This window comes from Vanrija pseudolonga, chromosome 3 (assembly GCF_020906515.1).
Source record: "Vanrija pseudolonga chromosome 3, complete sequence".
NCBI classification, from domain to species: Eukaryota; Fungi; Basidiomycota; class Tremellomycetes; order Trichosporonales; family Trichosporonaceae; genus Vanrija; species Vanrija pseudolonga.
This window is the reverse complement of record NC_085851.1, coordinates 2,509,108-2,532,886: the sequence shown is the minus strand read 5'-3', so window position 1 is coordinate 2,532,886 and position 23,779 is coordinate 2,509,108. Positions and strand designations below refer to the sequence as shown.

At 62.1% G+C, this 23,779-nt stretch overlaps 11 protein-coding genes across 11 annotated transcripts; 5 read left to right on the top strand and 6 right to left on the bottom strand.

Annotated features, from left to right (window-relative positions):
• Nucleotides 1-137: 137 nt before the first annotated feature.
• nuo78 (NADH-ubiquinone oxidoreductase subunit, mitochondrial) lies at nucleotides 138-2,780 on the top strand. Its single transcript, XM_062771087.1, has 3 exons — nucleotides 138-249; nucleotides 316-400; nucleotides 678-2,780. Exons 1-3 carry the CDS (start codon nucleotides 198-200, stop codon nucleotides 2,698-2,700), a joined length of 2,160 nt encoding a protein of 719 aa, XP_062627071.1. The 5' UTR covers nucleotides 138-197; the 3' UTR covers nucleotides 2,701-2,780.
• A 1,316-nt stretch (nucleotides 2,781-4,096) lies between these two features.
• On the bottom strand, nucleotides 4,097-4,438 carry LOC62_03G004566 (uncharacterized protein; the record flags this gene model as incomplete). Its single annotated transcript, XM_062771086.1, has 2 exons — nucleotides 4,097-4,175; nucleotides 4,239-4,438. 2 exons carry the CDS (start codon nucleotides 4,436-4,438, stop codon nucleotides 4,097-4,099), a joined length of 279 nt encoding a protein of 92 aa, XP_062627070.1.
• Nucleotides 4,439-5,047: 609 nt separating this feature from the next.
• On the bottom strand, nucleotides 5,048-6,836 carry LOC62_03G004565 (uncharacterized protein; the record flags this gene model as incomplete). Its single annotated transcript, XM_062771085.1, has 4 exons — nucleotides 5,048-5,297; nucleotides 5,335-5,459; nucleotides 5,497-5,904; nucleotides 6,447-6,836. 4 exons carry the CDS (start codon nucleotides 6,834-6,836, stop codon nucleotides 5,048-5,050), a joined length of 1,173 nt encoding a protein of 390 aa, XP_062627069.1.
• Nucleotides 6,837-8,004: 1,168 nt separating this feature from the next.
• rpc19 (DNA-directed RNA polymerases I and III subunit RPAC2) lies at nucleotides 8,005-8,769 on the top strand. Its single transcript, XM_062771084.1, has 3 exons — nucleotides 8,005-8,160; nucleotides 8,281-8,378; nucleotides 8,431-8,769. Exons 1-3 carry the CDS (start codon nucleotides 8,032-8,034, stop codon nucleotides 8,711-8,713), a joined length of 510 nt encoding a protein of 169 aa, XP_062627068.1. The 5' UTR covers nucleotides 8,005-8,031; the 3' UTR covers nucleotides 8,714-8,769.
• CORO7 (Coronin-7) lies at nucleotides 8,750-11,989 on the bottom strand. The gene is made up of 3 exons (XM_062771083.1): nucleotides 11,630-11,989; nucleotides 9,033-11,589; nucleotides 8,750-8,985 (listed from the first exon to the last, which is right to left on the bottom strand). Exons 1-3 carry the CDS (start codon nucleotides 11,948-11,950, stop codon nucleotides 8,795-8,797), a joined length of 3,069 nt encoding a protein of 1,022 aa, XP_062627067.1. The 5' UTR covers nucleotides 11,951-11,989; the 3' UTR covers nucleotides 8,750-8,794.
• Nucleotides 11,990-12,202: 213 nt separating this feature from the next.
• Nucleotides 12,203-13,492, top strand: YMR226C (NADP-dependent 3-hydroxy acid dehydrogenase). Its single transcript, XM_062771082.1, has 8 exons — nucleotides 12,203-12,334; nucleotides 12,388-12,634; nucleotides 12,671-12,717; nucleotides 12,805-12,840; nucleotides 12,889-12,950; nucleotides 12,986-13,034; nucleotides 13,077-13,269; nucleotides 13,312-13,492. Exons 1-8 carry the CDS (start codon nucleotides 12,214-12,216, stop codon nucleotides 13,433-13,435), a joined length of 879 nt encoding a protein of 292 aa, XP_062627066.1. The 5' UTR covers nucleotides 12,203-12,213; the 3' UTR covers nucleotides 13,436-13,492.
• Nucleotides 13,493-13,547: 55 nt separating this feature from the next.
• Nucleotides 13,548-15,260, bottom strand: LOC62_03G004561 (uncharacterized protein; the record flags this gene model as incomplete). The annotated part of the gene is made up of 1 exon (XM_062771081.1): nucleotides 13,548-15,260. One exon carries the CDS (start codon nucleotides 15,258-15,260, stop codon nucleotides 13,548-13,550), a length of 1,713 nt encoding a protein of 570 aa, XP_062627065.1.
• A 340-nt stretch (nucleotides 15,261-15,600) lies between these two features.
• WDR43 (WD repeat-containing protein 43) lies at nucleotides 15,601-18,620 on the bottom strand. The gene is made up of 4 exons (XM_062771080.1): nucleotides 18,503-18,620; nucleotides 18,194-18,248; nucleotides 17,931-17,981; nucleotides 15,601-17,733 (listed from the first exon to the last, which is right to left on the bottom strand). Exon 4 carries the CDS (start codon nucleotides 17,731-17,733, stop codon nucleotides 15,661-15,663), a length of 2,073 nt encoding a protein of 690 aa, XP_062627064.1. The 5' UTR covers nucleotides 17,931-17,981; nucleotides 18,194-18,248; nucleotides 18,503-18,620; the 3' UTR covers nucleotides 15,601-15,660.
• Nucleotides 18,621-18,813: 193 nt separating this feature from the next.
• HAS1 (ATP-dependent RNA helicase HAS1) lies at nucleotides 18,814-20,608 on the top strand. The gene is made up of 2 exons (XM_062771079.1): nucleotides 18,814-19,851; nucleotides 19,899-20,608. Exons 1-2 carry the CDS (start codon nucleotides 18,829-18,831, stop codon nucleotides 20,550-20,552), a joined length of 1,677 nt encoding a protein of 558 aa, XP_062627063.1. The 5' UTR covers nucleotides 18,814-18,828; the 3' UTR covers nucleotides 20,553-20,608.
• Nucleotides 20,609-20,663: 55 nt separating this feature from the next.
• Nucleotides 20,664-21,964, bottom strand: YTH1 (mRNA 3'-end-processing protein YTH1). The gene is made up of 3 exons (XM_062771078.1): nucleotides 21,743-21,964; nucleotides 20,894-21,690; nucleotides 20,664-20,847 (listed from the first exon to the last, which is right to left on the bottom strand). The coding sequence occupies exons 1-3, from the start codon at nucleotides 21,864-21,866 to the stop codon at nucleotides 20,758-20,760; spliced, it is 1,011 nt and encodes a 336-aa protein (XP_062627062.1). The 5' UTR covers nucleotides 21,867-21,964; the 3' UTR covers nucleotides 20,664-20,757.
• A 283-nt stretch (nucleotides 21,965-22,247) lies between these two features.
• Nucleotides 22,248-23,712, top strand: LOC62_03G004557 (uncharacterized protein). Its single transcript, XM_062771077.1, has 5 exons — nucleotides 22,248-22,631; nucleotides 22,689-22,850; nucleotides 23,094-23,234; nucleotides 23,274-23,361; nucleotides 23,419-23,712. Exons 1-5 carry the CDS (start codon nucleotides 22,574-22,576, stop codon nucleotides 23,546-23,548), a joined length of 579 nt encoding a protein of 192 aa, XP_062627061.1. The 5' UTR covers nucleotides 22,248-22,573; the 3' UTR covers nucleotides 23,549-23,712.
• Nucleotides 23,713-23,779: the final 67 nt, after the last annotated feature.

The following is a 23,779-nucleotide window of genomic DNA, read 5'->3' as shown; positions in this document are numbered from 1 at the left end:
TATGACCAACGCAGCCCGTCGCGGTTGGCTGGGACTTGGTGCGTTCACTGCCGAGTGCTCCTGGGTGCGGTGGTGGATGCTGGGTACGGACTGCAGCCTGCGTCGCATCGGTGACTTGCTCGACACCACCGACAAGTGCATACTCCCCATCGCACCACTCTCTCTCCGCCGCCCCTCCCCCCGCCCGACCTACCGCCATGCTCCCCCGGCTGTCGGCCTCCCGCACCCTCGCGCGCCAGGTTCCCGCTGGTGCGTCCTGCGTGCCCCGACGGCCGCAGTCCCGAGCTCCGACCGCCCCGACTAACTCCTCTACAGGCCGCCTGTTCTCGACGTCCCGCGTCCGCAGGGCGGACATCACGCTCACCATCGACGGCAAGGAGGTGACCGTGCCTGCTGGTGCGTGCGGCGTGGCTCCAGTGCATGGGGGTGGTAATGCTGACCTTGGCCCTCTTTAGGAACCGCGCTCATTCAGGCTTGCGTGAGTTGTTGTGGCTTGTGTAATGTGTGCAGCGCTGACACCTTGACAGGAGGCTGCGTACGTTTAGTGCTTTGTGTGAGAGATGTGCTGACTGTTTGTGAAGCGGCGCCAACGTCCCCCGTTTGTGAGTAGCGCGCGCGCACGACGGCGACGGCGGTCGTCGGAAGCCAGCCGATAGCTAAGCTAACCCACCCCGCAGCTGTTACCATGACAGGCTAGCGATCGCCGGTAACTGCCGCATGTGCCTCGTCGAGGTTGAGCGCGCACCAAAGCCGATCGCGTCGTGCGCGCAGCCCGCCATGCCCGGCTCCAAGGTCTTCACCAACACGCCCAAGGTGCACAAGGCGCGTGAGGGCGTCATGGAGTTTTTGCTCTCCAACCACCCGCTCGACTGCCCCATCTGCGACCAGGGAGGCGAGTGTGACCTCCAGGACCAGTCGATGCGCTACGGCTCGGACAGGACACGCTTCCACGAGATTGCTGGCAAGCGTGCCGTCGAGAACAAGAACTTTGGCCCCATCGTCAAGACGTCGATGAACCGCTGCATTCAGTGCACGCGTTGTGTGCGTTTCGCCAACGACGTCGCTGGCGTCGAGGACCTCGGAACCTCGGGCCGTGGAAACGACCTCCAGATCGGCACGTACATTGAGAAGACGCTCAACTCTGAGATGTCGGGCAACATTATCGACCTGTGCCCCGTCGGTGCGCTCACGTCCAAGCCTTACGAGTTCCAGGCCCGTCCCTGGGAGCTGAAGAAGACCGAGTCGGTCGACGTTCTCGACGCTGTTGGTTCCAACATCCGCGTCGACTCGCGCGGTGTTCAGGTCATGCGTATCCAGCCCAAGCTCAACGACGACGTCAACGAGGAGTGGATCAACGACAAGACCCGCTACGCCTACGACGGTCTCCGCTACCAGCGTCTCACCACCCCCCTGGTCCGTGAGGGCGACCGCTTTGTCCCCTCGTCGTGGGAGCACGCCCTCGAGGCTATCCGTGTCGGTCTTGCCAAGTCGGGCGCCAAGGGTGACGAGATCAAGGCCGTTGCCGGCTCGCTCGCCGACACCGAGTCGCTTGTTGCCCTCAAGGACCTCGTCAACCGCCTCGGCTCGGAGAACACCACCCTCGACCAGGTCAACGGCCAGGCTCCTCCCGCTGCCGGTGTCGACGTTCGTTCCAACTACCTCTTCAACACTGGTATCGCCAACGTCGAGGACGCTGATGCCGTCCTCCTCATCGGCACCAACCCCCGTCACGAGGCCGCCATCATCAACACCCGCTTCCGCAAGTCGTGGCTCAAGAACGGCCACAACTTTGGTGTCATTGGCGAGGACTTTGACTCGACCTTCAAGTACGAGAGCGTTGGCAAGTCGGCTGCCGATGTCGCCCCGTTCCTCGGCGGCAAGGCCGATGGCGAGTTTGCCAAGCTCTTCGCTGCTGCCAAGAAGCCTCTGATCGTTGTCGGCTCGGCTGCCGTTGAGGGCAAGGACGGCGCCGCCATCCTCAAGGCCGTGTCCCAGCACGTCCTTGACAACTCGGCCAAGTTTGTCACCCCCGAGTGGAACGGTTTCTCCATCCTCCAGCGTGCCGCTTCGCACGCCGCCGCCTACGACATTGGCTTCACTCCTTCGGCTTCGTCCTCCAAGGCCCAGCCCAAGTTTGTCTACCTCCTCAACGCCGACGACGTCGACCCCGCTTCCATTCCCGAGAACGCCTTTGTCGTCTACCAGGGCCACCACGGTGACGTTGGTGCCCAGTACGCCGACGTCTGCCTGCCCGGTGCCGCCTACACCGAGAAGGCCACCACCTGGATCAACACCGAGGGCCGCTCCCAGCAGGGCCGTACCGCCGTTCCTCCTCCTGGCGCCGCCCGCGAGGACTGGAAGATCATCCGTGCCCTCTCCGAGGTTGTCGGCCAGCCCCTGCCCTATGACGACGTTGTCCAGGTCCGCGACCGTCTCTGGGACATCTCCCCCACCCTTGTCCGCTACGACGAGGCTGAGGCTCCTTCCACCGAGGCTCTCCGCGCTGGTCTCGAGTCGCTCGCCAAGTCGAGCGCACCCGCCCCTTCGAGCGAGCTCCTCCGCAAGCCCATCTCCGACTTCTACCGCACCGACCCCATCTCGCGTGCATCCGTCACCATGGCAAACTGCTCAAAGGCATTCACCAACGGTTCCCCATTGAACGCTGCCGCCGAGGACGCCAAGCAGGCGGCCCACGCGTAGAAGAGGTCTTAGACGGAAAGCGCACCAAGGCGAAAGGCGCAATAGTATTTGTACGCAGGGCATGGATCATATTGACACGGCGGGTGGGGCGGGTAGTGGCGCGTTACTGGTGCAGATACCAAACTCACGCGAACGACGATGCAATGCAGAACAGAAATGGACACAAAGATGGAAGGTAAGAGCACAGAATTGGCGGCGTCTTGCATTTTAAAGTCGTTCGCTTGATGATCGGGCTTGCGGGAAGCTTCACAGTTGGGGGCGCTAGCAGCTCGACATGACTTGTTCTCAGCCACAGACACTCTCCAGCCAGGCGTCAAAGTCGTCCTCCTCGTCTTCGGTAGCGTCGGGGTCCTCGGCGCGCTGAAGAGCAACGAGCGTCTCGTGGCGTTCCTGCTCCAAGCGGGCGAGTTTGGCACGGAGATGCTCCGGGGAGGTGTGGTCCAGGACTGGAGTGGTGTTGTCCTTGTTATCATGGGGGCGAGGCTCTTGCTGCGGAGCGGCGGAGGTGGGCGGAGTGGCGTCGCCAGTGATGGTGGAGGTGGGTGAAGCGTCATGCCCCACGCCACTCCCCGAGTCTGCCAGCTCGCGAGAGTGATGCTCTGGCACGTGGCCGTCGGGCCGTGGTGACTTGCTGCCGTCACCCGCGCCATCGACGGGCTCCGCACCGTGCAATGCGCCGTTACGGTGGTGACTGTCTACGTCTGCGGTTGTGGGCGGCTCGCCCGAGTCGTCCGAACCACCCACGGGGAGTGGCGCCGCCACCCGAGATCGGAAGGCAGTGACGCGCGGCGCGAACTCCTCCGACCCCGACGACTCCGAGTCACTAACTGTGATGATCTCTCGGGGCGGAGTTCGTGCCTGATCGCCCGGCGTCGTGGTGGAGATCGCGGCGGGGTGGCGGCTGGCGGTAGTAGAGCGTGACGGGGGCTGGGGAGCGCGACGGCTGCCGTGGCTGACCCGAGAGCCGTCGGACAGGACAGTGACATTGCGAAGCGCTGGGGCGTCGGAGTCGGAGAGATTTAACGAGCTTGCCCTCCGCAATATGTCTGGGATGGAGGACCGAGTTGGGTTGGGCCGACCATGACTGCTGTCCTCTTGCTCGTCGTCGCGCTTCCTCTTCGACGAACGGTTGGGTGGCGAATCCCCGAGACCGCTGTCGATGTCACCAGACTTCTGTTGTGAAGATTGCGACGCTTTCCTGGTCGACAGATGAATCTACGTGAGCGCAGCGCAAGAAGCGACCTTACGATCTCTTTGAGTTCAAGCCCGTCTGGGAGGTAGACAAAGACTCGGCTGTCTGTGGTGAAGCGAAGCAGAGTGTTGTCCTCCTTGTTCCTATGACCAGTGGCATGGGAGCAACGTTGCCTGCAGTCGCACCGTTGACACGGCCCTCGTATCAAGTAGCCTCGTCCACGTGGAGCTGTCTTGAGGGCCCGGCAACGGCAGATGTGGTCTGCCTTGTCGCAGTAGTCGCACTGGAGCTCCGGGGGTGTGCTATCGCAGTCAGCGCCGATCAGCGACCATAGATGGCAACGCACCGAAAGAAAGTTGCGCTGACCTGGTTCCGTCGATACGGCCGTTCTTTCGGGTCATGGAATCCGATCTCTGCCATCTGCTCGGTATTGAGCACGGTCGAGGGCGGGACGCTCATCAGGAGGAAGGTGAACTCGGGTCTGGATGGCGCCGAGGAAGGCGGTACCGACGGGTCAGGCGAGGGCAAGCCCGTGCTTCCCGACATCTCGTTAGGTTGGCGGAATGAACCTCAGACCGATGTCATGGGTGAGGTGGGTATGAATGGCACCCAGTAGATGAGTGACGGTGGTCAGAGTTAGGTTAGGAGGAGGGCGACTACGACTACGACTGGGACACGCGACGCAGAGGAAGGGTTAGGGGTGGAGGCCAACGAGCGGGAATAGCTGCTGCTGGATGTGGGGGAGTGACAGAAGGAATGACGAGTCGATGAAGAGTAATATTGAGGAGGAGGTCGACAAAGGAGAGGAGGGCGAGTGGTGAGGAGACAAAGAGAGAGAGAGTGGAAGGAAGAAGAAGAGATCCCCCGTCCTGGGCGCCCACAAGGGGGCGCGCCTGGTGACAATCAGTGTGGGGTGACTGGACCAAACCGTCAAACTTCACCCACGTCCAAGGCGGATTGATGTCCATTCATACAACGATGTACACCGAGAAATCTACTAATCGTGTCATCTTAGGACGATGTACTAATTGCTGACGCTCCCACACGTGTATGTACTGACAGGGGGGAGTTGTGCGTGGGTCTACGCACCCGCGCTCAAGGGACTACAAGCAAGCAGACAGCTGCTGTTCTACTAGGCGAAGGTATTTCGCCAACTTAAACATTCTTGGGGCCCATCTCGGGCGACGTGGAAGGATGAGCACCAGCCGAAGGCGACGGGCGTCGGCTGATACGGAACTTGCGCTTCTTGCCGTCCGCGCCCTCGGCGACGACCTCACCACCAGCCTGGAGGTGCGCCGCGATAGCAGGGTTGACGTAGATCAGGCGCTCGCGTCCAGAGCTGCTCTCGCCCTCAGCGTGCTGGACGTAGCCAGTGTGCCTGTCGGCCGGGTTGCGCTTGGGGAGCCTGGTGGTCAGCTTCTGGCAGAGGTGTGGCGACTCACTGGAGGTTCATGGGGAGTGGGGGAGGGGGTGGGAGGACGTGAGGGGGTGGGACGGGCAGGCGATGGAGCTCGGGGGCAGCAAAGGCGTGCTGCTGAGGATGCATGGACTGGGAGGTGTGTTCCATCTGTGGGTTAGAAATCGTGCTGATGGGGACAGCTCACAGTCATGAGGTCGGGCGGGGTTAGGATCGCAGGCGTGGCGGGCTCGCTGAGGGTCGACTGGATGGGCGAGACGGCTGCATTGGGGAGCTGCTGCGACACCATCGTGAAGTAGTCTGGGTAGGTGGGGTAGGCCTGCGTCGGATGTGATGGTCCTACTTCCCAGTTGACGTAGGGCAGGGGGGAGATAGGGGTAATTGGCCCGGGGTGGGGATGGGCGAAGGCCTGCTGGAATTGCTGGACTTGTTGGATGGGCTGCTGCTGGAGCTGCTGGAGCGGCTCCTGGATGGGCAGCTGCAGTGGCTGCTGGAAAGATGGCTGGAGTGGTTGTTGGAGGGGTTGCTGGATGGGATGTTGAACTAGGTGCTGGAGGAGCAGCTGGAGTGGGAGGGTCGTTTGAGAGACCTGGGTCTGCCATTGGTGTCAGCATGGCGGCTTAAGTGCTCTGGAGAGGATGCGAGGAGGGAGGAATGCCAGCGTCGACAACGACGATGGGACCTCTGGCGAACAAACGAGTCTGCTCGCGATCCATAGGTGCACCTCGATGATCGCATCGCCATGAATGCGACATCTCGGTACCCATTATGCACTTCGTATTGTGTTGTTGGGTTGGCAAGCGCGATAGACAGGAGCTAGCCGAGAGCGAGCCGAGAAGGAGTGTCATGTCGGCAGAGGCCGCCCTTGACACAATGGACCTTGGCGGACCTTGGCGAGTCTCAATGGGCCATCCATCGGCACCTCGGCATGCTGCAAAGACACTTCTACCACCTCTTGCCGCACCATGCACGCGACAGGGGATCGGCGAGGCCAACGCCTCCTCGGGGCCAAGCCGGCCCCGCCGAAAAAAGTAGGGGTCGTTTGGCGCCACGCAGGGTGCCACGCACGCCAGGTGGGGATCACCGCCCCCCTCAACAAAAGAACCACCGGCCGTGCTCATCACACAAAAGACTCACAGGAGAGACAATGTTGGTATGGGCAGGCTGTTGCGCTGCTGGTGCAAAGTTGCTGGTGACAGCTGTATGTGTTGGCTGGGACTGCATTGCCTGGAGCGACCACTGGATCCACTGAGTGTGCAGCTGGCTGGGGGAAGGGTACGGGCGTGCGTCGTTCTTGGCCCCCGAGTACGAGAGGAAGCGCTTGTGCTTGTTGATCAGGCTCTGCGTTCTTGCGCTTACGTCCATGGCCGTCGAGGGCTCTTGGCTGGAGCTGGATGGGATGGGCTGGTAGTCGACGACGTCGGGGCAAGGCTGGAGGCGCGGGGCGTTATTGTCGAGGGCGATCCCAGTAGTGTCCATCTGCTCGGGAGGGAGCAGGGAGAATGGAAGCTGGGGTGGGCTCATCATCTTGGGCGGTGTGTCAGAGTTGCAAAGTCGAGCCTGTGCGGGGGCGATGATAAGAAGCACCTCCACCGCTGGCGAGTTAAGTACGTACTCGGTGTACGTACGTGAGCCAGGCAGGGCGGCAGTCACTGGGTACAAAGCAGTGCATCACCGTTGCCTCCGCGGATGTCTCCCAAGGGCCTGCGTGACACCGTAAGCGCTGGCGCAGGCCACATACCGTGCAGGTGGCGCAGGTGCCGACCGGAGTCAGACCATGTGGAGTGCAGATCGCTGCTGCGCCGCCAGCGTGCCATATGGAGGACGCGGCGGCGTTGTTTTCCAAGGGTACGTTGTGGCGCGCTTCGGCGAGAACAATGGACTGCAGCGCAAGATGCATGCCGAATACGACGTACGTGGCTTAGCATTTCAATAGACGTCTCTCCGCACCGGGAATCAAAGGGGCTCAGGCTGATTTTCTCCAAGGAATAAGGAATGCTCGGCCGGCCGACCGCAGACGGGAATGCGGGGTTCGGGCGTGGCGCGCTGACTGATCTGCATGGTACACAGAGCCGAGTCAGCGGCCGAACAAGCGAGCGGCAGCCTTCGGCAAGCTTGCGGCATGCGGGACAGCTGGCCGTGCATCAGCGGCGGCCACAGGCGTAAGTAGCTGAGCGCGCGGCAAAGCCGTCCGCCGACGTGGTGCGCCCGCGGCATTGGCGGGGCGGGGGGCCTAGACTTCGACACGACGACAACGGCGATGACACGGTGTTCAACACCTCGTGACGCGGCCCCCGCAGCGTCAGCCGCTGCCGTTGCCGCTGGCTGCCGCGATCATCAAACTCGTCGGCACGCGCACGCACATTGGGCGCGCGCTCGGCGCATGGCAGGTGCTATTCCTGTCGTCGATGCCGCTGGCGAGCGACCGAGCGACACACGAGTGAGTAGTTTTTCCTCGGATGTAGTCACCTCGCTGGGCGTTGGTTGGCTGGCCTGTCGAGGTGAAGGCGAACAATAGACTTGTGTGGGAAGCGAGTGCCACACTCAAACCTTGGCTTCGTGGCGTCGAGTGGTCGCGTGGCAAATGTTACGTAAAGTAGACTTGAGGACTATTTACGTAACGAATCAGATTTCTGATTTCCTCCTCCACTTCCTGTGCTCGAAGTGCGCTCATCGACTCTTGCTCTGTAACATCTGCACCTGCACCCACCACCCACGCACCATGGCACCAAAGACAGAAGAGGAGCGCAAGAACGAGGAGGCCGCGTCGCGCAGGCACGCGCGTCTTGACAACGCCGGCATCCTGCACATGTCGGCCAACTCGGGCGAGGTGCACGAGAAGGTGTCGATTGTGAGTTGGTTGGTTGTTGCGTCTGCTTTGGTTTGCCGAGTGGCTTGCCGTGCCCTGGCATGCTTCTTTTGTCACGGCAGCACGAGCACGAGCACGAGGCTGACACACCTACCCACCCAGCTGCCCGGCTACGAGCCAAACTACTCGTCCTGCACGTTCTGCCTCTGGGAGGAGGACCACACGCTCGGCAACGCCCTGCGCTGGATGCTGATGAAGAAGTGGGTCGGCGGCGTAGCACGCTGGAAGGGAACCTGAACTCACACACGCCAGCCCCGACGTCGAGTACTGCGGCTACTCGGCCCCCCACCCCTCCGAGCCCAAGATCCACATCCGCGTGCAGATGTACGATGGCCTCTCAGCCGTCGAGGCGCTCAAGAAGGCGCTTGCCGGCCTCCGCGACCTCTTCACCACCATCGACACCAAGTACGCCCAGTCGTTGAAGGGTGGCAAGTATGTCCGTGAGGACGACGTCGACGTGCACCAGGTCGTTGCCGACACGCTGCGGAGCCGTGGCTTTGGCGTCGAGGGCGACGAGATGGACGAGAGCGCATGAGTGCCCAGGGGTGATTTAGACGTTTCATTGTGACATGCATGTACATCATACGTAGATGGGTAGGTGGGGTCCTGGCTACCGCTACCAGTCGTCGTCGGGAGGGGGAATGCCGCCGCGGCGCTGTGGCTCGTCGTCCGAGTCCGAGTCCTCCATCTTGGCACGCTGGAACAGGCGGTCCATCTCCTGCTTCTTCTTCTCCTCCTCGGACATGACGTTGGCCGCAGGGACAAACTTCTTCCGTGCCGCCGTGGTGGTGACGGGGGCTTGGGACACTGTGGGCTGTTAGCTACGCATTTAGGCTACTGGTTAGCTAACTTACAGGGGGTCAGATCCGCTGGCCTGAGGTCAAGCACACCCTGCCTGCTCTTGTCGCCCTCGAGCCACTTCTCGGCGCCAGTCGCCGGCGTCGACCAGTCGCGGGTAGGCACATAGATATCGTCCTGGAAGAAGTTGGGCTTGTTTCGCGGGATGGAGAATGTGACCTCCTCGATGGTCTTGGCCGTGAGGCGGAGCGCGCGCGCCACCTCGACCTTGCGAACGTCCACGACCGTCTTGGGGAGGAGGGCGACGGCGAGCTGCGGGGCGCCAGAGGCAGCGTTGTAGCTTGGAAGCTTGGCAACTGGCTCGTTGGCGTGGTCGGGGTGGATCTCGAACGCGTGGATCGCACGCTCGCCCTTGCCCCAGACGTAGAGGATCGACGTGTCAGGGTCAAAGACCGGGAAGAGGACAGAGGGCGACACGTCAATGGTCACGCCAGCCTTGTTGGTCACCTCGTCGCCAACGTTGTACAGCTGGACCTTGCGCATAGAGCCCCTGTTGAAGCCCACTGACACGACGTGGGTCTCGTCAATCCACGCGAGCTGGAACGAGCGAAGGCTATCGTGCGCCTTGCCCCTGACGACCTTGGTCTCATCGCGCGGGTCCAGGATGACGATCTCGCTCTTCTTCGTGGCGATGGCAACACGGTCTCCTGTAGGCTCGATAGCAAAGTTCCAGATCTCAAAGTCGAAAGGCACAACCTTCTGCTCGAGGCCGATCTTGAGGTCGAAGAATCGCAGGTGGCCCTTGCCCGAGTCGTTGGACGCGACGAGGAGCAGGTCCTTGGCGGTGGGGTGGAAGGTAACCTGGACGATTTTCTCAATCCTGTTGCCTTGGATGATGAGCTCTGGCTCTGGTCCAGGGCCCTCAATCCCTCCCTCATGGACCTCCCAGATACGCAGCTCGCCGTCTTCACCAGCCAGGACGATGCGGTCGCCAAATGGCTCCACTTGGAAGTCGGCAACACCGACGCCACCAGAGAGGTAGCCGTGGCCGCCGTTGGGAACGCGACCCTTCTTGGACAACGGCTGCACGGCAATGCGGCCTCCAGGGCCCTGAATAGAGAAGAAGGCAACCTTGGGAGTGGAGCGCAGGATAACCGAGTCTTGATGCAGGGTCGCAGGTGCTGGGATCTGGTCGTATGTGGGGTTGAGGGGCGCCTTGCCGCCGAGGTACTTGCGCGACCACCCGGGGTTGTATCGTTCACCAGGGGTGGTGGCGGTCGGCGTGGTGGCAGAGGGAGTGGCAGGAGTGGATGTAGCCGACGAGGCGGAGGCTGGAGTGGCAGGTGCCGAGGGTGCAGCGGGTGCAGGAGAAGAGGCACTCTCAGCAGGTGTAGGGGTCTGAATAGGAGAGGCGGAAGCTCCTCCGTTCTGAGAGGCTGCCGGGGGGTCGACCGCCCTCGTGACAGCAGGCTGGTTGGGGGTGGCTGGCTGGGCTGGAGTGGCGGCAGCCTCCGAAGCCCCATTCCTCACAACAGTCGGAGCCGAATTTTCAGGCGCCTTTACAACAGGCGATGGTGCGGCTGCTGGCGCAGGCACAGGTGCGACAGCAGCAGGCGTTACTGCCGGCTGCGGGGTCACAGGCGCGGCGGCAGGTGCCGCGGCCTTGGCCGCAGCAGGTGCAGCACTTCCACCAGCCTTGCCCTTCCACTCGGACGTCTTCTTCTCCCACTCGGCCCTACGCGAGGGGTCGATCGATACTGGGAGGGGCTTCGCGTCGCCTCCGCTGAACCAGTCGGCGGCCGACTGCTCAGGCACCGTGCCAAGGACGTCGGGGAACAGATCGCCATGATAGTCGATCAGCTGCTTGCGGGGCACCTTGATCTGGACCGGGAGGATGGTGTCGCCGTCCTTGTCGACAATGGGGACGAGGACGCTGGCGATTTGCGCCTCCATCACCGGCAAGGTCGACCAATGCGCGAGGGCCAGCGAGCCAGAGGTAGCCGGCGAAGGCAGGGAGTGGGTGACTTCCTGGTATCCCTGGGGACCGGAGAGCTCGATCTGGCGAAGAGTCATGTCGCCCCTTCCTACAGTGTAAACGATATTGCGCTCCTCGTCGACGAGGGGCACGAGCGGGCCCTGCGAGTTGTCCAGCGTGGCGCTGAAGGTTGCGCCGAGGCCGCTCTGCACCGACAGCAGGGAGTACTGCCTGGCGCGGGAGCGCGAGAAGGACGTGACGAAGAGATCAGGTCCGACGAATGCAACACGCGCAGGCTTCAAAGGCTGGAGAGCCACAGCCTTCTCGTGCACCGGAGCAGAGCCCGCACGCGCATCCCAGATGTACGCGTTGCCCTTTTTGCTCACGCCGCCCACGAGGCGGCCGTCGCTGCTCCATGCCGAAGACCAGAGCGCCTGCCCGTCCGTCGGGGTGAGGGTCAAAGTTGCCTGGGTAGCTCCCGCTCCAAGATCGTACACCGCTGCCGGGGCAGTGGCCGTCGAGGCGAGCGCAATGCCGCCCGTCGTGGGGTGGAGGTAGACGTTGGTCGGCTTGCCCTGGACAGCGAAGCTGTGACGGAGCTCTGGCGCCGCGACCCCGCCCACGGTATAGTACGAAACCTGGTAGGTGAGCATTCTGCGACGCGGACGAGCAACCTACAGTCCCATTGGTGCCAGCCACGAGCAGCTCACCGCCCTCGACGCGGCCCAGGTCCCAGTCTGCAACACCAGCTCCAAGCTTGCCCGCCCAAGTCTGTCCTTCGTTCGCCCCGACGGCGTCATACGCACGAATGCTCGCATCGCCTGACAGTGCGACAGTCACGACGTGCTCGCGGTTCGTCTTGACCACCGAGCTGAACTGGGACGTGTTGGGCGGGGCGTCGGCAGCGTGGGGCAGGCTCGAGCGGTACCACTCGTCGCGCGGCGGAAAGCCCGGCACGGCGTTGCGGAACTTGGTCGCGCCGAACCGTGGTGGGGGCATTGTGGTGGGATGAAGAGATGTGATGTGAGATGGGGAGGATGTGGGCGATGAATGTCGAGATGTCAGTGTCGGTGCTGGCTGCCTCGAGCACGTCGTCACTGCGTCGTCTCTGCAGGGGTGGAAAGTGCGGGGTAAAGAATGCGGGGTAATAGGTCCGAACGGTGACATCGTATCGAGCAGCAAGTGGAGGGAGTCCGACGATAATGGGGCATTGCGATTTCCAACTCTTGACGTTTGACACTTTCCCTCTCACTCCCATCGACATGCTGACTACTCGCTTCGCTGCAAGGCTCGGTGCTAGCGCCACACGCCGCCTGGGTGCGACGTACACCCAGGCGCGCAGCCTCAACGTCTTCAGCTCGGAACGTCTGGTCGGCAAGAATAGTGAGTAGGGCTTCCACGAAGCTTCCCCCAGCCAGCCGAAACTCACCTCCCAGTCCTCGTCACTGGTGCTTCCTCCGGTATCGGCGCCTCCACTGCCGAACTGTTCGCCAAGGCCGGCTCCAACGTCGTCCTCCTCGCCCGCCGGCGCGCCAACCTCGACGAGGTGAAGGCCAAGTGTGAGGCCACGCACGCTGAGGCCGGGTACGCTGGCTCCAAGGTCGTTGTTATCGAGGCGGACATGCAGGACCGCAAGGCACTCGACACGGTGCTGGACAAGACGGAGGGGCTGAAGCTCGATGTGTGGGTAACGAGTGCGAACCGGACTGACCCACACAGACTGGTAAACAATGCTGGGCTTGTTCGTGGCCGCGAGCATGTTGGCGGTGAGTAGCTTCACAGTGCCCCCACGAAGCTAACTTCCCAGACATTTGTGGGTAGTACCCAACTCGTTGACCGATCTGACATTGCAGCCGAGGCCGATATCGACGTCATGTTCAACACCAATGGTCAGCTCAGCCTCTATCTCCCAGATGTGGGTCTAGCTGACATCCCAGTCATTGGCCTCATTCAGCTCACCCAAAACGTCGTCCGCGACTTCAAGAAGAGGAATACTGGAGTGGGTAAATGCTCTGGTTCCATCTAAGCCACCAGCTCATCGTCAACCTTGGCTCTGTCGCGGGCATCGAGTCGTACCCCGGAGGTAAGCGCGTCCCAAAGCCTCACATGTCCACTCACACCCCAGGCTCAATCTACTGCGCGACCAAGTTTGCCGTGCACGCGTTCACCGACTCGCTGAGGCACGAGCTGATCGACACGAACGTGCGCATCGCCGAGATCCTGCCGGGCATGGTGGAGACCGAGTTCTCGGTCGTGCGGTACCGCGGCGACCAGGGGCGCGCGGACAACGAGTACAAGGGGATCACGCCGCTGACTGGGTGAGTAGCTGCATGTCTAGAGCTCGTCAGCTAACGCCCCAGCGCCGACGTTGCCGAGCAGATCGTCTGGGTCGCCTCGCGCCCCGAACACGTCCAGGTGGCCAACATTCTCATGTTCCCAAGCCAGCAGTCGGCGGCGACGCGTAACTGGCGCCGGCCTGAGTGAAGCGCGGTGGTGGAACGGAAGCCAAGTTGAAGTGATGACATTGCATTCTTGTGTCCATGACTAACATCGGCGTTGTCATTTTCTGATCTGATTCCTGTATTTAACTACTCCTCTACGCCGGGGTGAAGCTAATGACCTGCTCAAGAGCCAACCGCCCAGCACTAATCCCACCACTCGGCGCGTCCCAAGCCCGCACCGGCGTCGTGTCGACGCCGCGCGATCCACCCGCCGAAATCGACAGCGCGAGGCCAGAGTAGCGATTGATGACGCGGAAGCTGCCGTCGAGCGTCCGGTCGGCGGCACGGCGGTTGGGGATGACCCACCACTGGGACCCGGTGCTCGCCGCAGAGCGGAGGGAGATGCGCGCGCCCCATGCCCGGCCGGCGTTGGTGGTGTCGTCTACGCCGAGGAAGGCGCCGCCATACGAGAGGGTGTACGCGCCGTCGTCGAGCCGACTCAAGACGACGCTGTCGCCTGCGGCGGCAGTGGTTGAGGCCAGACCGCTCGCCGCGCGCAGCTTGTTGCCCTGCGTGCTGAGAACATAGGCGCCCGACTTGACAGGCACGAACGGCGCCCCGTCCAGCTGCACCCGGACATACTCGCCGCTCCTGCCCCCCGAGCACCCGAAGGAGCAGTACGACCTGAACTGTTTCCCGACGATCTGCGAGCTCGTCTTGCTCACGGGGTCCAGGAGCCAGCGGTACCAGCTCGCAGTGGTATACCTACTGCCCGTGTTCCCCGCCAGCGTCCAGCGCACGAGGTCGTCGCTGACATACAGCTCCTGCGGCGCGTTCCCGCTCTGGTCGCGCGCCTGCGGCTGGGCGATGAAGAGGCCCAGGTGCGCGGAGTACGTCGCGTCCATTACGAAGAGCGGCGACGTGGGCGGCGTGGCGCCTGCCGCTATCTGCGCCGCGACGCTGCCCTTCGTGGTGGGGTTGTACTCCTTCTCGGGGGAAGTGTACCCCGTGTCGGCGTCGTTGGTGACCGGGACGAGGTTGGACTCGTTCCCCCCGACGCCGGGCTGGCCCCAGGCCCCGGCATACCACTTCTCCCAACTCCCAGCGACCATCTTGTCCGCCATGCGCGCGCGCGCAACGTGCGCATAGAACGCGACCCAGCCCCCGCCCTTGTTAAGTACCCGCGAGCCGTAGTACACGTAGAAGTAGCCGCCCGCAATGTCGACCGTAAGCCGCGGATCGCCGTCGCCGTAGCTGTACGTCTGCTCGGGAAACGCAGCGTTATCCCCGCGCGTCGTCGCGTACGGCGACGTGATGATACGCTCCGTGATGCGCCATGTCCTGCCCCCGTCGGATGAGATGGCACGGTCAATCCCGTCAAAGTGCAGCCCGTCGGCATACGGCGCCGGCGTAAACTCGTTATGCGCGAGCCCGACCCAGTCTCCCGAGTCGGGGTCGACCCATACGCCGGCCAGGTCGCAGTAGTTGCGCTGGCTGTAGCTCCGGCTGCCGTTCGCGTAGGTGGCCAGCAGGCCAGTCGGGGAGGAGTTGCACCGCCACGTCGTGTCCGCGTTCGAGTCGAGCGTGTTCGCGGGGTCGGTAGCGCCCGAGATTGCGTGGCGCGTCGCGCTGTCCATGTCCCGCCCGGAATAAAAGCTCCACTGCCGCGAGTCGGTGACCCCATACAGGCTGTGCGCTTGCTGGAACCAGTACACGCCGTCCGAGGCGATGAAGCTGTTTGCTGGGGTGTCGTCTGGCGTCGTCCACGGCCCGAGGGACCCGACAGTGACGGTGTACGGGCCTGCGGGGGGCGTTGGGCCCGCGCTGGCGATGGCGAGGAGGGAGGCCAGAGCGACGAGAGTGACCATTGGGCTTGGTGCTGAGCGAGAGGCCGCTCGCCCCTTCTTATATCGCAATCGCTCTCTCGCCGTCGTCGCCGGCGCCACTATCGCCTTCTTCCACTAGCCTCCTCTAGCGCAGTCTAAGAGTAGCGCTGTCGGTGCATTCCCGTTCGACGCGCATCAGATTCCCGTTCGCAGACGATCTGCTTTCACACAATCTAGCACCGGCACGGCAACCTCGCCGCTTCAGTGTCTAATCGACGCGGTGGACTGGGTCGGGGCCATGCATCGACTCCAAGTGCCACTCGCCATGATGAAATGCTGTTCGCGGCAATCCCATACCGCACTCAGCCATGCCCCATCCCCATTGCGCTTGGTAATGATACATGTGATAATGCAACACGCTCTACTGTGCAAATGATAACAATTACTCATCCTCAGAGTCGCTCTCCTCGCCGTCGTCGCTCTCCTCCGCCTCAATGTCAAGAAGCTCCTCGTCAGAGTCGAGAACATCCTCGTCATCGTCCTCCTCAGAGTCGTCCTCCTCGCTGTCCTCGTCGTCAGACTCGGCGGCCATCATGTTGATGTCCTCAATGTCGTCCTCGTCCTCGTCGCCAACCTCGATCGCCACCTCGTCGTCGCTCTCGCCCTCGACATAGTGCTCGCCGTCGCCCTTGGCGTCGGCAGCGAGGAGGGCCTGCTCCGCAGCCAGGCGGCGCACATTGATCTGCGCAAGCGCAAGGTCAAGGCGGCCACACAGCGACAGCAGGGGCTGGTACAGCTCCATGCGGGTAGCGAGCAGGTTGGAAAGCGTCGCGAGCTGCGCAGGGAGCGAGGGCATCGTCATGAGAATGTTGCCACGCTCAATGAGGACACCCTTGACCCATTCGACAGTGCCGCGACCCTGCTGCTCGTTCTGCATGTTGCCGCGACCACCGCCACGACGGTTGGCACCCTTGCCCTGGCTCAGGCGCTCAACGCAGGCCTTGAGGAGGGGGAGGGCCAGCTGCGAGGGGAGCTTGCGCACAGTGTTGCGGATAAGGACCGGGTCACGGTGCGAAAGGCAGAGGGTGAGGAGGGCCGGGTCCGAAGTGTGGAGAGCCTGGACCAAAAGTCGCGTCAGCGAGGCAGCGTTGACCGGCCCGTTGAGGGCAGCGGACGTTGCAGCCTCGCCATTGGCCTGGACAGGGGCAGCAAGGAGACGCTCGCCAAGGGACAGGTCGGCCATGTCGACGTCGGTGGGGAGAGCCGCAGCGGGCTCGGCCTCACCCTCATCGCCACCAGCCTGAACGACGTTGGCGGGAGCGCTGTAGCGCTGAAGGGTCGAGCCGTTGGCACCGGCCTGCGACGCAACGAGGTCCTGGGCATCGCACTTGACCACAACCGAAGGGCGGAGGCCACCCTCGGGAAGCTCATACACTGCGCGGTACCACTTGACGCGTCCACCACCAGCCAGACGACCACACAACAGAGCGTCGCTGCTGGGAGCAAACTCGGCACGTGCAATGTGTGCTGTCCGCTCATCCTTGCCCTCGACGAGCTTGACAGTGGTAGGCTTCGAGTCCGACTTGGGGCGAGACAGGTCGACCTCTGAAGGCAGAGGGAAGAGCGAAATCTCGCCAGAGAAGTGCAACACCGACAGCAGTTCAGACGAAACAGCCAGAGAGTGCGCCGGCGAGACTGTTGGCGACGCGTAGCGGAACGACAGCTTGGCGGTGACCGTCGGCGATGCGAGCGTGTACTGGGACACAGTCCTGTCGTCCTCAGACACCACCAGGAACGACGCGCCTTGTTGTGTTAATGGCAGGGGCTCGAGGCTGGTGACTGATGTTGTAGACACGGGCAATGGGGATGACGTGTGGGAAATGGAGGAGGATTCGAGGGAGAGGTGAAGGGCGACGACCGATGCGTTGGCGACGACCACGTGAAGTGTCTCGACAGACGACGTGGGGAGGAGCGCCACTGCAGAGGGAGCCGAAGCGGTTGACGGCAAGGCAAAGGTGTGCGCAACCGTGGCAATGTCGCGGCCAAGGACGAGCAGGTTGGAGGCAGTCGCAATGATGACGCCGTGCTCATCCGACCAGGCGGCAGTAGCCTTGGCGCTCAGAGGGATCGTCCGCAGCACCTCGCCCTTGATGGGGGTGTAGACGACGAGGCTAGACGAGTCGCCCTTGTTGGTCGCAACCAGCAGGACGTCCTCCTCGCCACCGTCGGCGCCGCCAAGCGACTTACGCTTCCTGCGCTTCCTGGCCGCACCAGAGGCAGCCGATGCCCAGACAACAGCCGTAACCTTGGAGGCATTGGGCACCTCCCATTCGGCGACGACGGCGTCGGCAGCAATGTCCCAGACCTGCACCTTGTCGGCAGAGCCCAGAATCGGGAGTGCCATGGCAAAGTGAGTGCGCGAGGGGTTGAATCCCGACACTGTTGGGGGAGGGGGAGGAACCTGGGCGGCCGAAGCCTTGTGGCGCGAAGGGCCAGCCACGGGTTGTCTAGCCATGTCTTTGGTTTCGTCAGCACGAGCTCTCCATCAAACAAGAAGAGTGTGTGGAGGAGAGGAGATTCAGCAAGGTGCCCGGTAAAAATGGGTTTCGGGCCTTTTCACCATAAAGATGTAAGTAGACCGTCGTGTTGGATCATCATTTATTGTAGATTGGGTGTGTGATGGGGGATGCCAGCTCAGGAAGGTCCACTTACTGAATGCGAATCAAACGGCGATGGGGATGCTGGAATCAAGAGATCGAGCTGCTACGCCTGTCAGCCATGGCCAGCTGATTGTGTTTGCCAACTCGGAAAGGAATGGTTTGGGTTCAGAAAAAATAAAACAGCCATGTTTCGTCTACAACGTCCACTCCCACTCCCGGCAATTAAGACGGCAGCGAGAGCAGACTCAGGCGGTAATTCCCATATGGGACATCATAACAGAAGAAGGTGGAGAGGCAAAATGCAGCAGTACTCACGGGTATTGGAAGCCTGGACTTGAATCGACAGGCGAGTGGTTGTGGAGATTATAGGCTGACGTTGTCAGCTCGACGTTCATGCCATGTCAAAGAGGCTTGAGATGGGCACAGTGTTCAGAATAGTGCGTTTAAGTGTCTTCGGCGCTTGGCCATAACAGACTCTAGTTTGAATTGTTACACATTGTCATCCAGACGAGATGGGCTGCGAGCGATGGCCAGTAGCAAGATGGTCATCGCACGCAGCACCATCAGAATTTACAGGTAGAGGGGAGGGAGGAGGGACACGTTGATGGCAGAAGGCCAACTTACCTCTATGAGCAGAGCCAGAGGCCCCTTTTGAAGAGGATGTTGAGTCCTTGTTTGACCAGCTTGTGGGGTGGTGAAGGAAGAAGGAAAGCACGCACCGTCGCGCTGAAATATTCTGCTGCTGCTCGCCGAAAGAATTCTGGGTGCGAGGACCGCAAGCAGCCTTATGACTGGGCGGAATCAAATTTATTGCATCATTTTTTAACCATTATTTACGCCTCATTAATCCCAGAAAGTTGAGCCGCCTCCCCCGCCTGGAGGGATGAGTGATGCAAATCTGATGGCTGTAATCTCGCTCGCACGAACAACAACCACAACCACAACACACAATGTCGGGACAGCAGCCCCGCCCAGACGGCAAGAAGCGCAAGCGCGTGTCCAAGGCGGACTCGGAGGTCGCCGCGCCCGTGGCCGCCGGGCCAGAGGTGCAGTCGGACGCCGAGGAGTCGGGCGACGCCGCCGCCGCCGCCTCGTCGTCAAAGGTCACCCTCGACGCGCCCAACAGCTACGAGCGCGTGCCGTTCAACACGCTCCCGCTCTCGCCTGCGACGCTCAACTCGATCCAGCGCATGGGCTTCGAGACCATGACCGAGGTGCAGGCGCGCACCATCCCCCCTCTCCTGGCCGGCAAGGACGTGCTCGGTGCCGCGAGGACAGGCTCGGGCAAGACCATGGCCTTCCTTGTGCCTGCCGTCGAGCTCCTGCACACGCTCCGCTTCAAGCCCGCCAACGGTACCGGCGTCATCATCATCTCGCCCACGCGTGAGCTCGCCCTCCAGATCCTCGGCGTCGTCAAGGACCTCATGCAGGGCCACTCGCAGACCTTTGGCATCGTCATGGGCGGCGCCAACCGCAAGGCCGAGGCCGACAAGCTTGTCAAGGGCGTCAACCTCCTTGTGGCCACCCCCGGTCGTCTGCTCGACCACCTCCAGAACACCAAGGGCTTCGTGTTCAAGAACCTCAAGGCCCTGGTCATCGACGAGGCCGACCGTATCCTCGAGGTCGGTTTCGAGGAGGAGATGAAGCAGATTGTCAAGATCCTCCCCAACGACAACCGCCAGTCAATGCTCTTCTCGGCTACCCAGACGACAAAGGTCACTGACTTGGCCCGCATCTCGCTCCGCTCTGGTCCTCTGTACATCAACGTCGACGACAAGAAGGACACGTCTACGGCCGAGTTCCTCGAGCAGGGCTACGTTGTATGCGAGTCGGACAAGCGCTTCATGCTGCTGTTCACCTTCCTGAAGCGTAACCTCAAGAAGAAGGTTATTGTCTTCTTCTCGAGCTGTAACTCGGTCAAGTACCACGCCGAGCTGCTCAACTACATCGACGTCCCTGTCCTGGACCTTCATGTGCGTTTCACCGCCGCCCACCTCAGCCTATACTGACTCTCTACCAGGGCAAGCAGAAGCAGCAGAAGCGCACCAACACTTTCTTCGAGTTCTGCAACGCTCCCTCAGGTATCCTGCTCTGCACGGACGTTGCCGCCCGTGGCCTCGACATTCCCAAGGTCGACTGGATCATCCAGTTCGACCCTCCTGATGACCCGCGCGACTACATCCACCGTGTCGGCCGTACCGCGCGTGCCGGCAAGGCGGGCAAGTCGCTCCTCTTCCTCCTCCCGTCTGAGCTCGGCTTCCTCCGCTTCCTCAAGGTCGCAAAGGTGCCGCTCAATGAGTACAAGTTCCCGCAGAACAAGATTGCCGACGTGCAGCGCCAGCTCGAGTCGCTCATCTCCAAAAATCACTACCTCAACGTTTCGGCCCGCGACGGCTACAGGTCGTACCTGCAGGCGTATGCTTCCTACTCGCTCAAGAAGATCTTCGACGTCAACAAGCTGGACCTGGCCAAGGTCGGCAAGGCGTTCGGCTTCGCCATCCCGCCAAAGGTCAACATCAGCGTCGGCTCCATCAAGGCCAAGAAGACGGTCGACAGCGATAGCGACGACGACGGTGTGCGCGCCAACAAGGCCTTCAAGGCCGGCGGCGACGACGGCGAGGTCAAGAAGGCGTACTACCGCAACCGGGGGCACAAGAAGGGCGGACGGGCTTAGAGCGTTGGGTTTGGTAGATTTGTTTGTACTTTGCATGCCATCTGGTTATTAGTGAATGCGGGTGTTGGGTCAGTGGTGATGTCTGCTCCCGTCTCTGCGTCGTGCTCATTCTCTTGTTTGATTTGTGGCTCCTGCCATGACATGATCTATGTAATCTACTATACAGTGTGAGGTTACTCTCTCCGCCGTCTTCTCTCTTCTCCTCCTAATCACGACCGCGGCGCAGGCCACCACGGTCGCCGGGTACAGCGTTGTTGGGGCATGTGTTGGCAAAGTGTCCGTACTGGTTGCAGCGCTGGGGGTTGTCAGTTGTCATCCTTCCCAGAGTCCGGTGAACTCACGTAGCACAAGACTGTCGAGAGGTCCTTGACCCATCCGCCGCGGCGTCCACCGCCGTCGTCTCCACCACCGCCACCACCTCCGCCACCTCCTCCGCCACCACCACCACCTCCGTCGCCGCCCTGGAACCCGCGTCTCGCATGGTTGGATAAGAACCCGCCTGCCCTCCAGCCCTGGAGCGAGCCGCCCTCTGCCCACGCGGGCGCGGGGACGACGACCGCGTTCGGGTCGTACTTGTACTCGCGCCATCGTCCGTAGCCTGCTGGCAGGTTTGGTGGCGGGCCCGACTTGGTCGGATCCGGCGGCGTGGGGTTGACATATGTGTCGGGCTTGGGGAGGTACGGCGAGGGATGGGCGAGCTTGCAGTCTGGTCCGTCGGGGCAGAAGCCGGCGAGGTACGCCTGGCACAGCGTGCGGCGGACGTGTCGGCGTGGGCACTCTGGCCCGAGGCGGCAGAAGCCGCGGTCGTAGTCCGGGCACTCGACACGGCGGTCCCGCGGGTGGTAGTACAGGCACTCGCCACCGAGCTCGCACTTGCCCAGCTTGACAAACCACACACAGACGGGCATGGTGCGCAGGTTCCAGTCGTGCGTGTACTCGCAGTTGTCGCCTACCTTGCACAGGTTGCGCAGGTAGTGCTTGCACACGGTCGTCTTCTTCTCGCGCTCGCGCGGATGCGTCGGCAGCGGTGGCGGCGGCTTGAAGTTGATCGGCGCTGGGGTCGTATGCCGCAGCGGGCACTCGAGCGGGCCGAGTGGACAGCCCAGCGGCGTGAGGTTCATGCGGCAGATCTGGTCATCTAGGACATCATGTTAGTAAGAGTTGCGTGGGGCAGATACGAGACTACGCACCTGAATCAAGCTTGAGGTTCTTCTCCTGCTTCAGGTAGCCCTCAATGTCGAGGTTGACCTGGTGGAAATCTGGGCGGACAAAGTCTGATGCCCGCCCGAGCTGGGATGATGTTGTGGTCGCCATGATGGTGACTGACGTGAGGCGAGAGGCCCTCTGGTTGTCTTTTAAAGATGCTCTGGTGATGCAACGGTGGTTAGATGGTGGACAATGGTGACATGAACAGAGCAGAGTTGCTTGTTCTTGTCCGACAGGGGTCGTCCAGTTTAAGTATTCGCCCAGTGGAGGTGGGGGTCATTAGCGGAAGCAGAATCTCGAAGGTTCGATTACAGTTGATTAGTAAGCAAATATCCAGAGTCTTGTAGTCAAGTCACGTGCCGCTGATACCTACGAACTTCGATTCATTTGTCATCTCGTGCTCGTCACGCACTTTTGGGTCGAGATTGTACATATGTATGTCTGTGTGTGCCCAGTTGCTTGTTGCGGGTCCCCGTTGTAGCACAGTGGCAGGTTGCCTGGCAGGGCAGGGCAAGGGCAAGCTGTCTTGCGTGCCGCACTGTGCCGCCAGTGCCGCCGACCCGCGCGCCGCCCGCGTCGCCCGCAAGTCCCGACGCCAGGGGCAAAGACCAAACCTTGCTGCTGCTGCTGCAACACGCGCGCTGCAACCAACTGGCGCAAGTGCAGGTGCAGCATGCCTTCTCGCCCCTCTCTACCTTTCCCATCGATCCCACCAACCGATCCTCACCGACGCTCATTGCCCCCCTCATTATCATCGACTCTTTCTTCTCGTCCTTTTGCCCCACCACCCACACACACCACACACACCACTTGCAATGAAGGCTACTCTTGTCCTCGCTGCCGCTGCCGCCACCCTCGCCACGGGCGCTAACGGTGAGTTGACTGACTGTTGTGTTGCCCGCCGACCCACCCCGCTCATGTCCCCCGCAGCTGTCCTCTCGATCCTCGCGCCCAACTCGGCCACCGTCTGGTACGCCAACAACACGGTCCCCCTCAACTGGACCTCGGCGCCCACCGACACGTTCCCCTTCCGCGCCTTCCTCTCCAACTCGAACGGCCTCCTCCCCAACGCCCAGCAGCTGGCCAACGAGCGTGAGTAAGCTACAAGGAGCGGCGTGACGCGCGGGACGTTGGCGACGGCAGTCGTCTCCCGTCGTCGTCGTCCGATGGCACATTGCAAGCGAGCGCGACACAAAGATGCGCGTTGCTCTGTCTGTTGCGACGTTGCATCGCGCACCGTGCGCACGTTGCAGCCTCCTCCGGCAGCCTCCGCGCGCCAGACTCGGCGCCAGCCACCGCCGCCATCCCAGCCAGCCCACTGACGCCCCACCCCAGTCACCGCGTCGCAGGACTATGCGCGCGTCCTCCTCCCCCAGCTGTCCTTCGGCGACGGCTTCATCGTGACGTTTGTCAACACGACCAACACGTCGCAGATCTACGCCACGTCGGAGAAGTTCAAGATCGAGTCGGGCATCCGTAGGTCGTCGGCCCAAGGCTAAACTGACCCCATCGCAGCCGCCACCTCGACCAACCTCGCCTCGCTCGCGACTACCGCCGCGTCGCAGCCCGTCATCCCCAACTTCACCCCCACCCAGGCCGCTGCGTGAGTCCGAGCGAGGGAGCGAGAGAGCGATCGAGAGTAGTAGCTCACAATTAACAGCTCGTCGGCTAACCCCTTCGCGTCGGCCTCGGCCTCTGGCAAGCCCTCGTCGGGTGTCGCGCTCGGCCCCTCGGCCCAGGTCGCCGGTGTCGTCGCGGCCCTTTCCGTCGCTGCTGCCGCTCTCCTCTAATCTCGTGCGCCAGAGATTAATTCGGGAGCAGAGCCGCCGCACGCGCCTTTCGAGCACACTGGACCACCTCTTTGCCCAGACATGCCACACGGACAGTTTTCGCTTTGCTGCTGCTACTCAGTACCCACCAGTCTTTACCTAATATGCATAACCATCGTGTGTTGTGATGTGGGCGGCGAGTTGGGTTGAGTTGGGCGTTGCTTTGTGTTCGAGAAGGGTGCAACGGTGTAG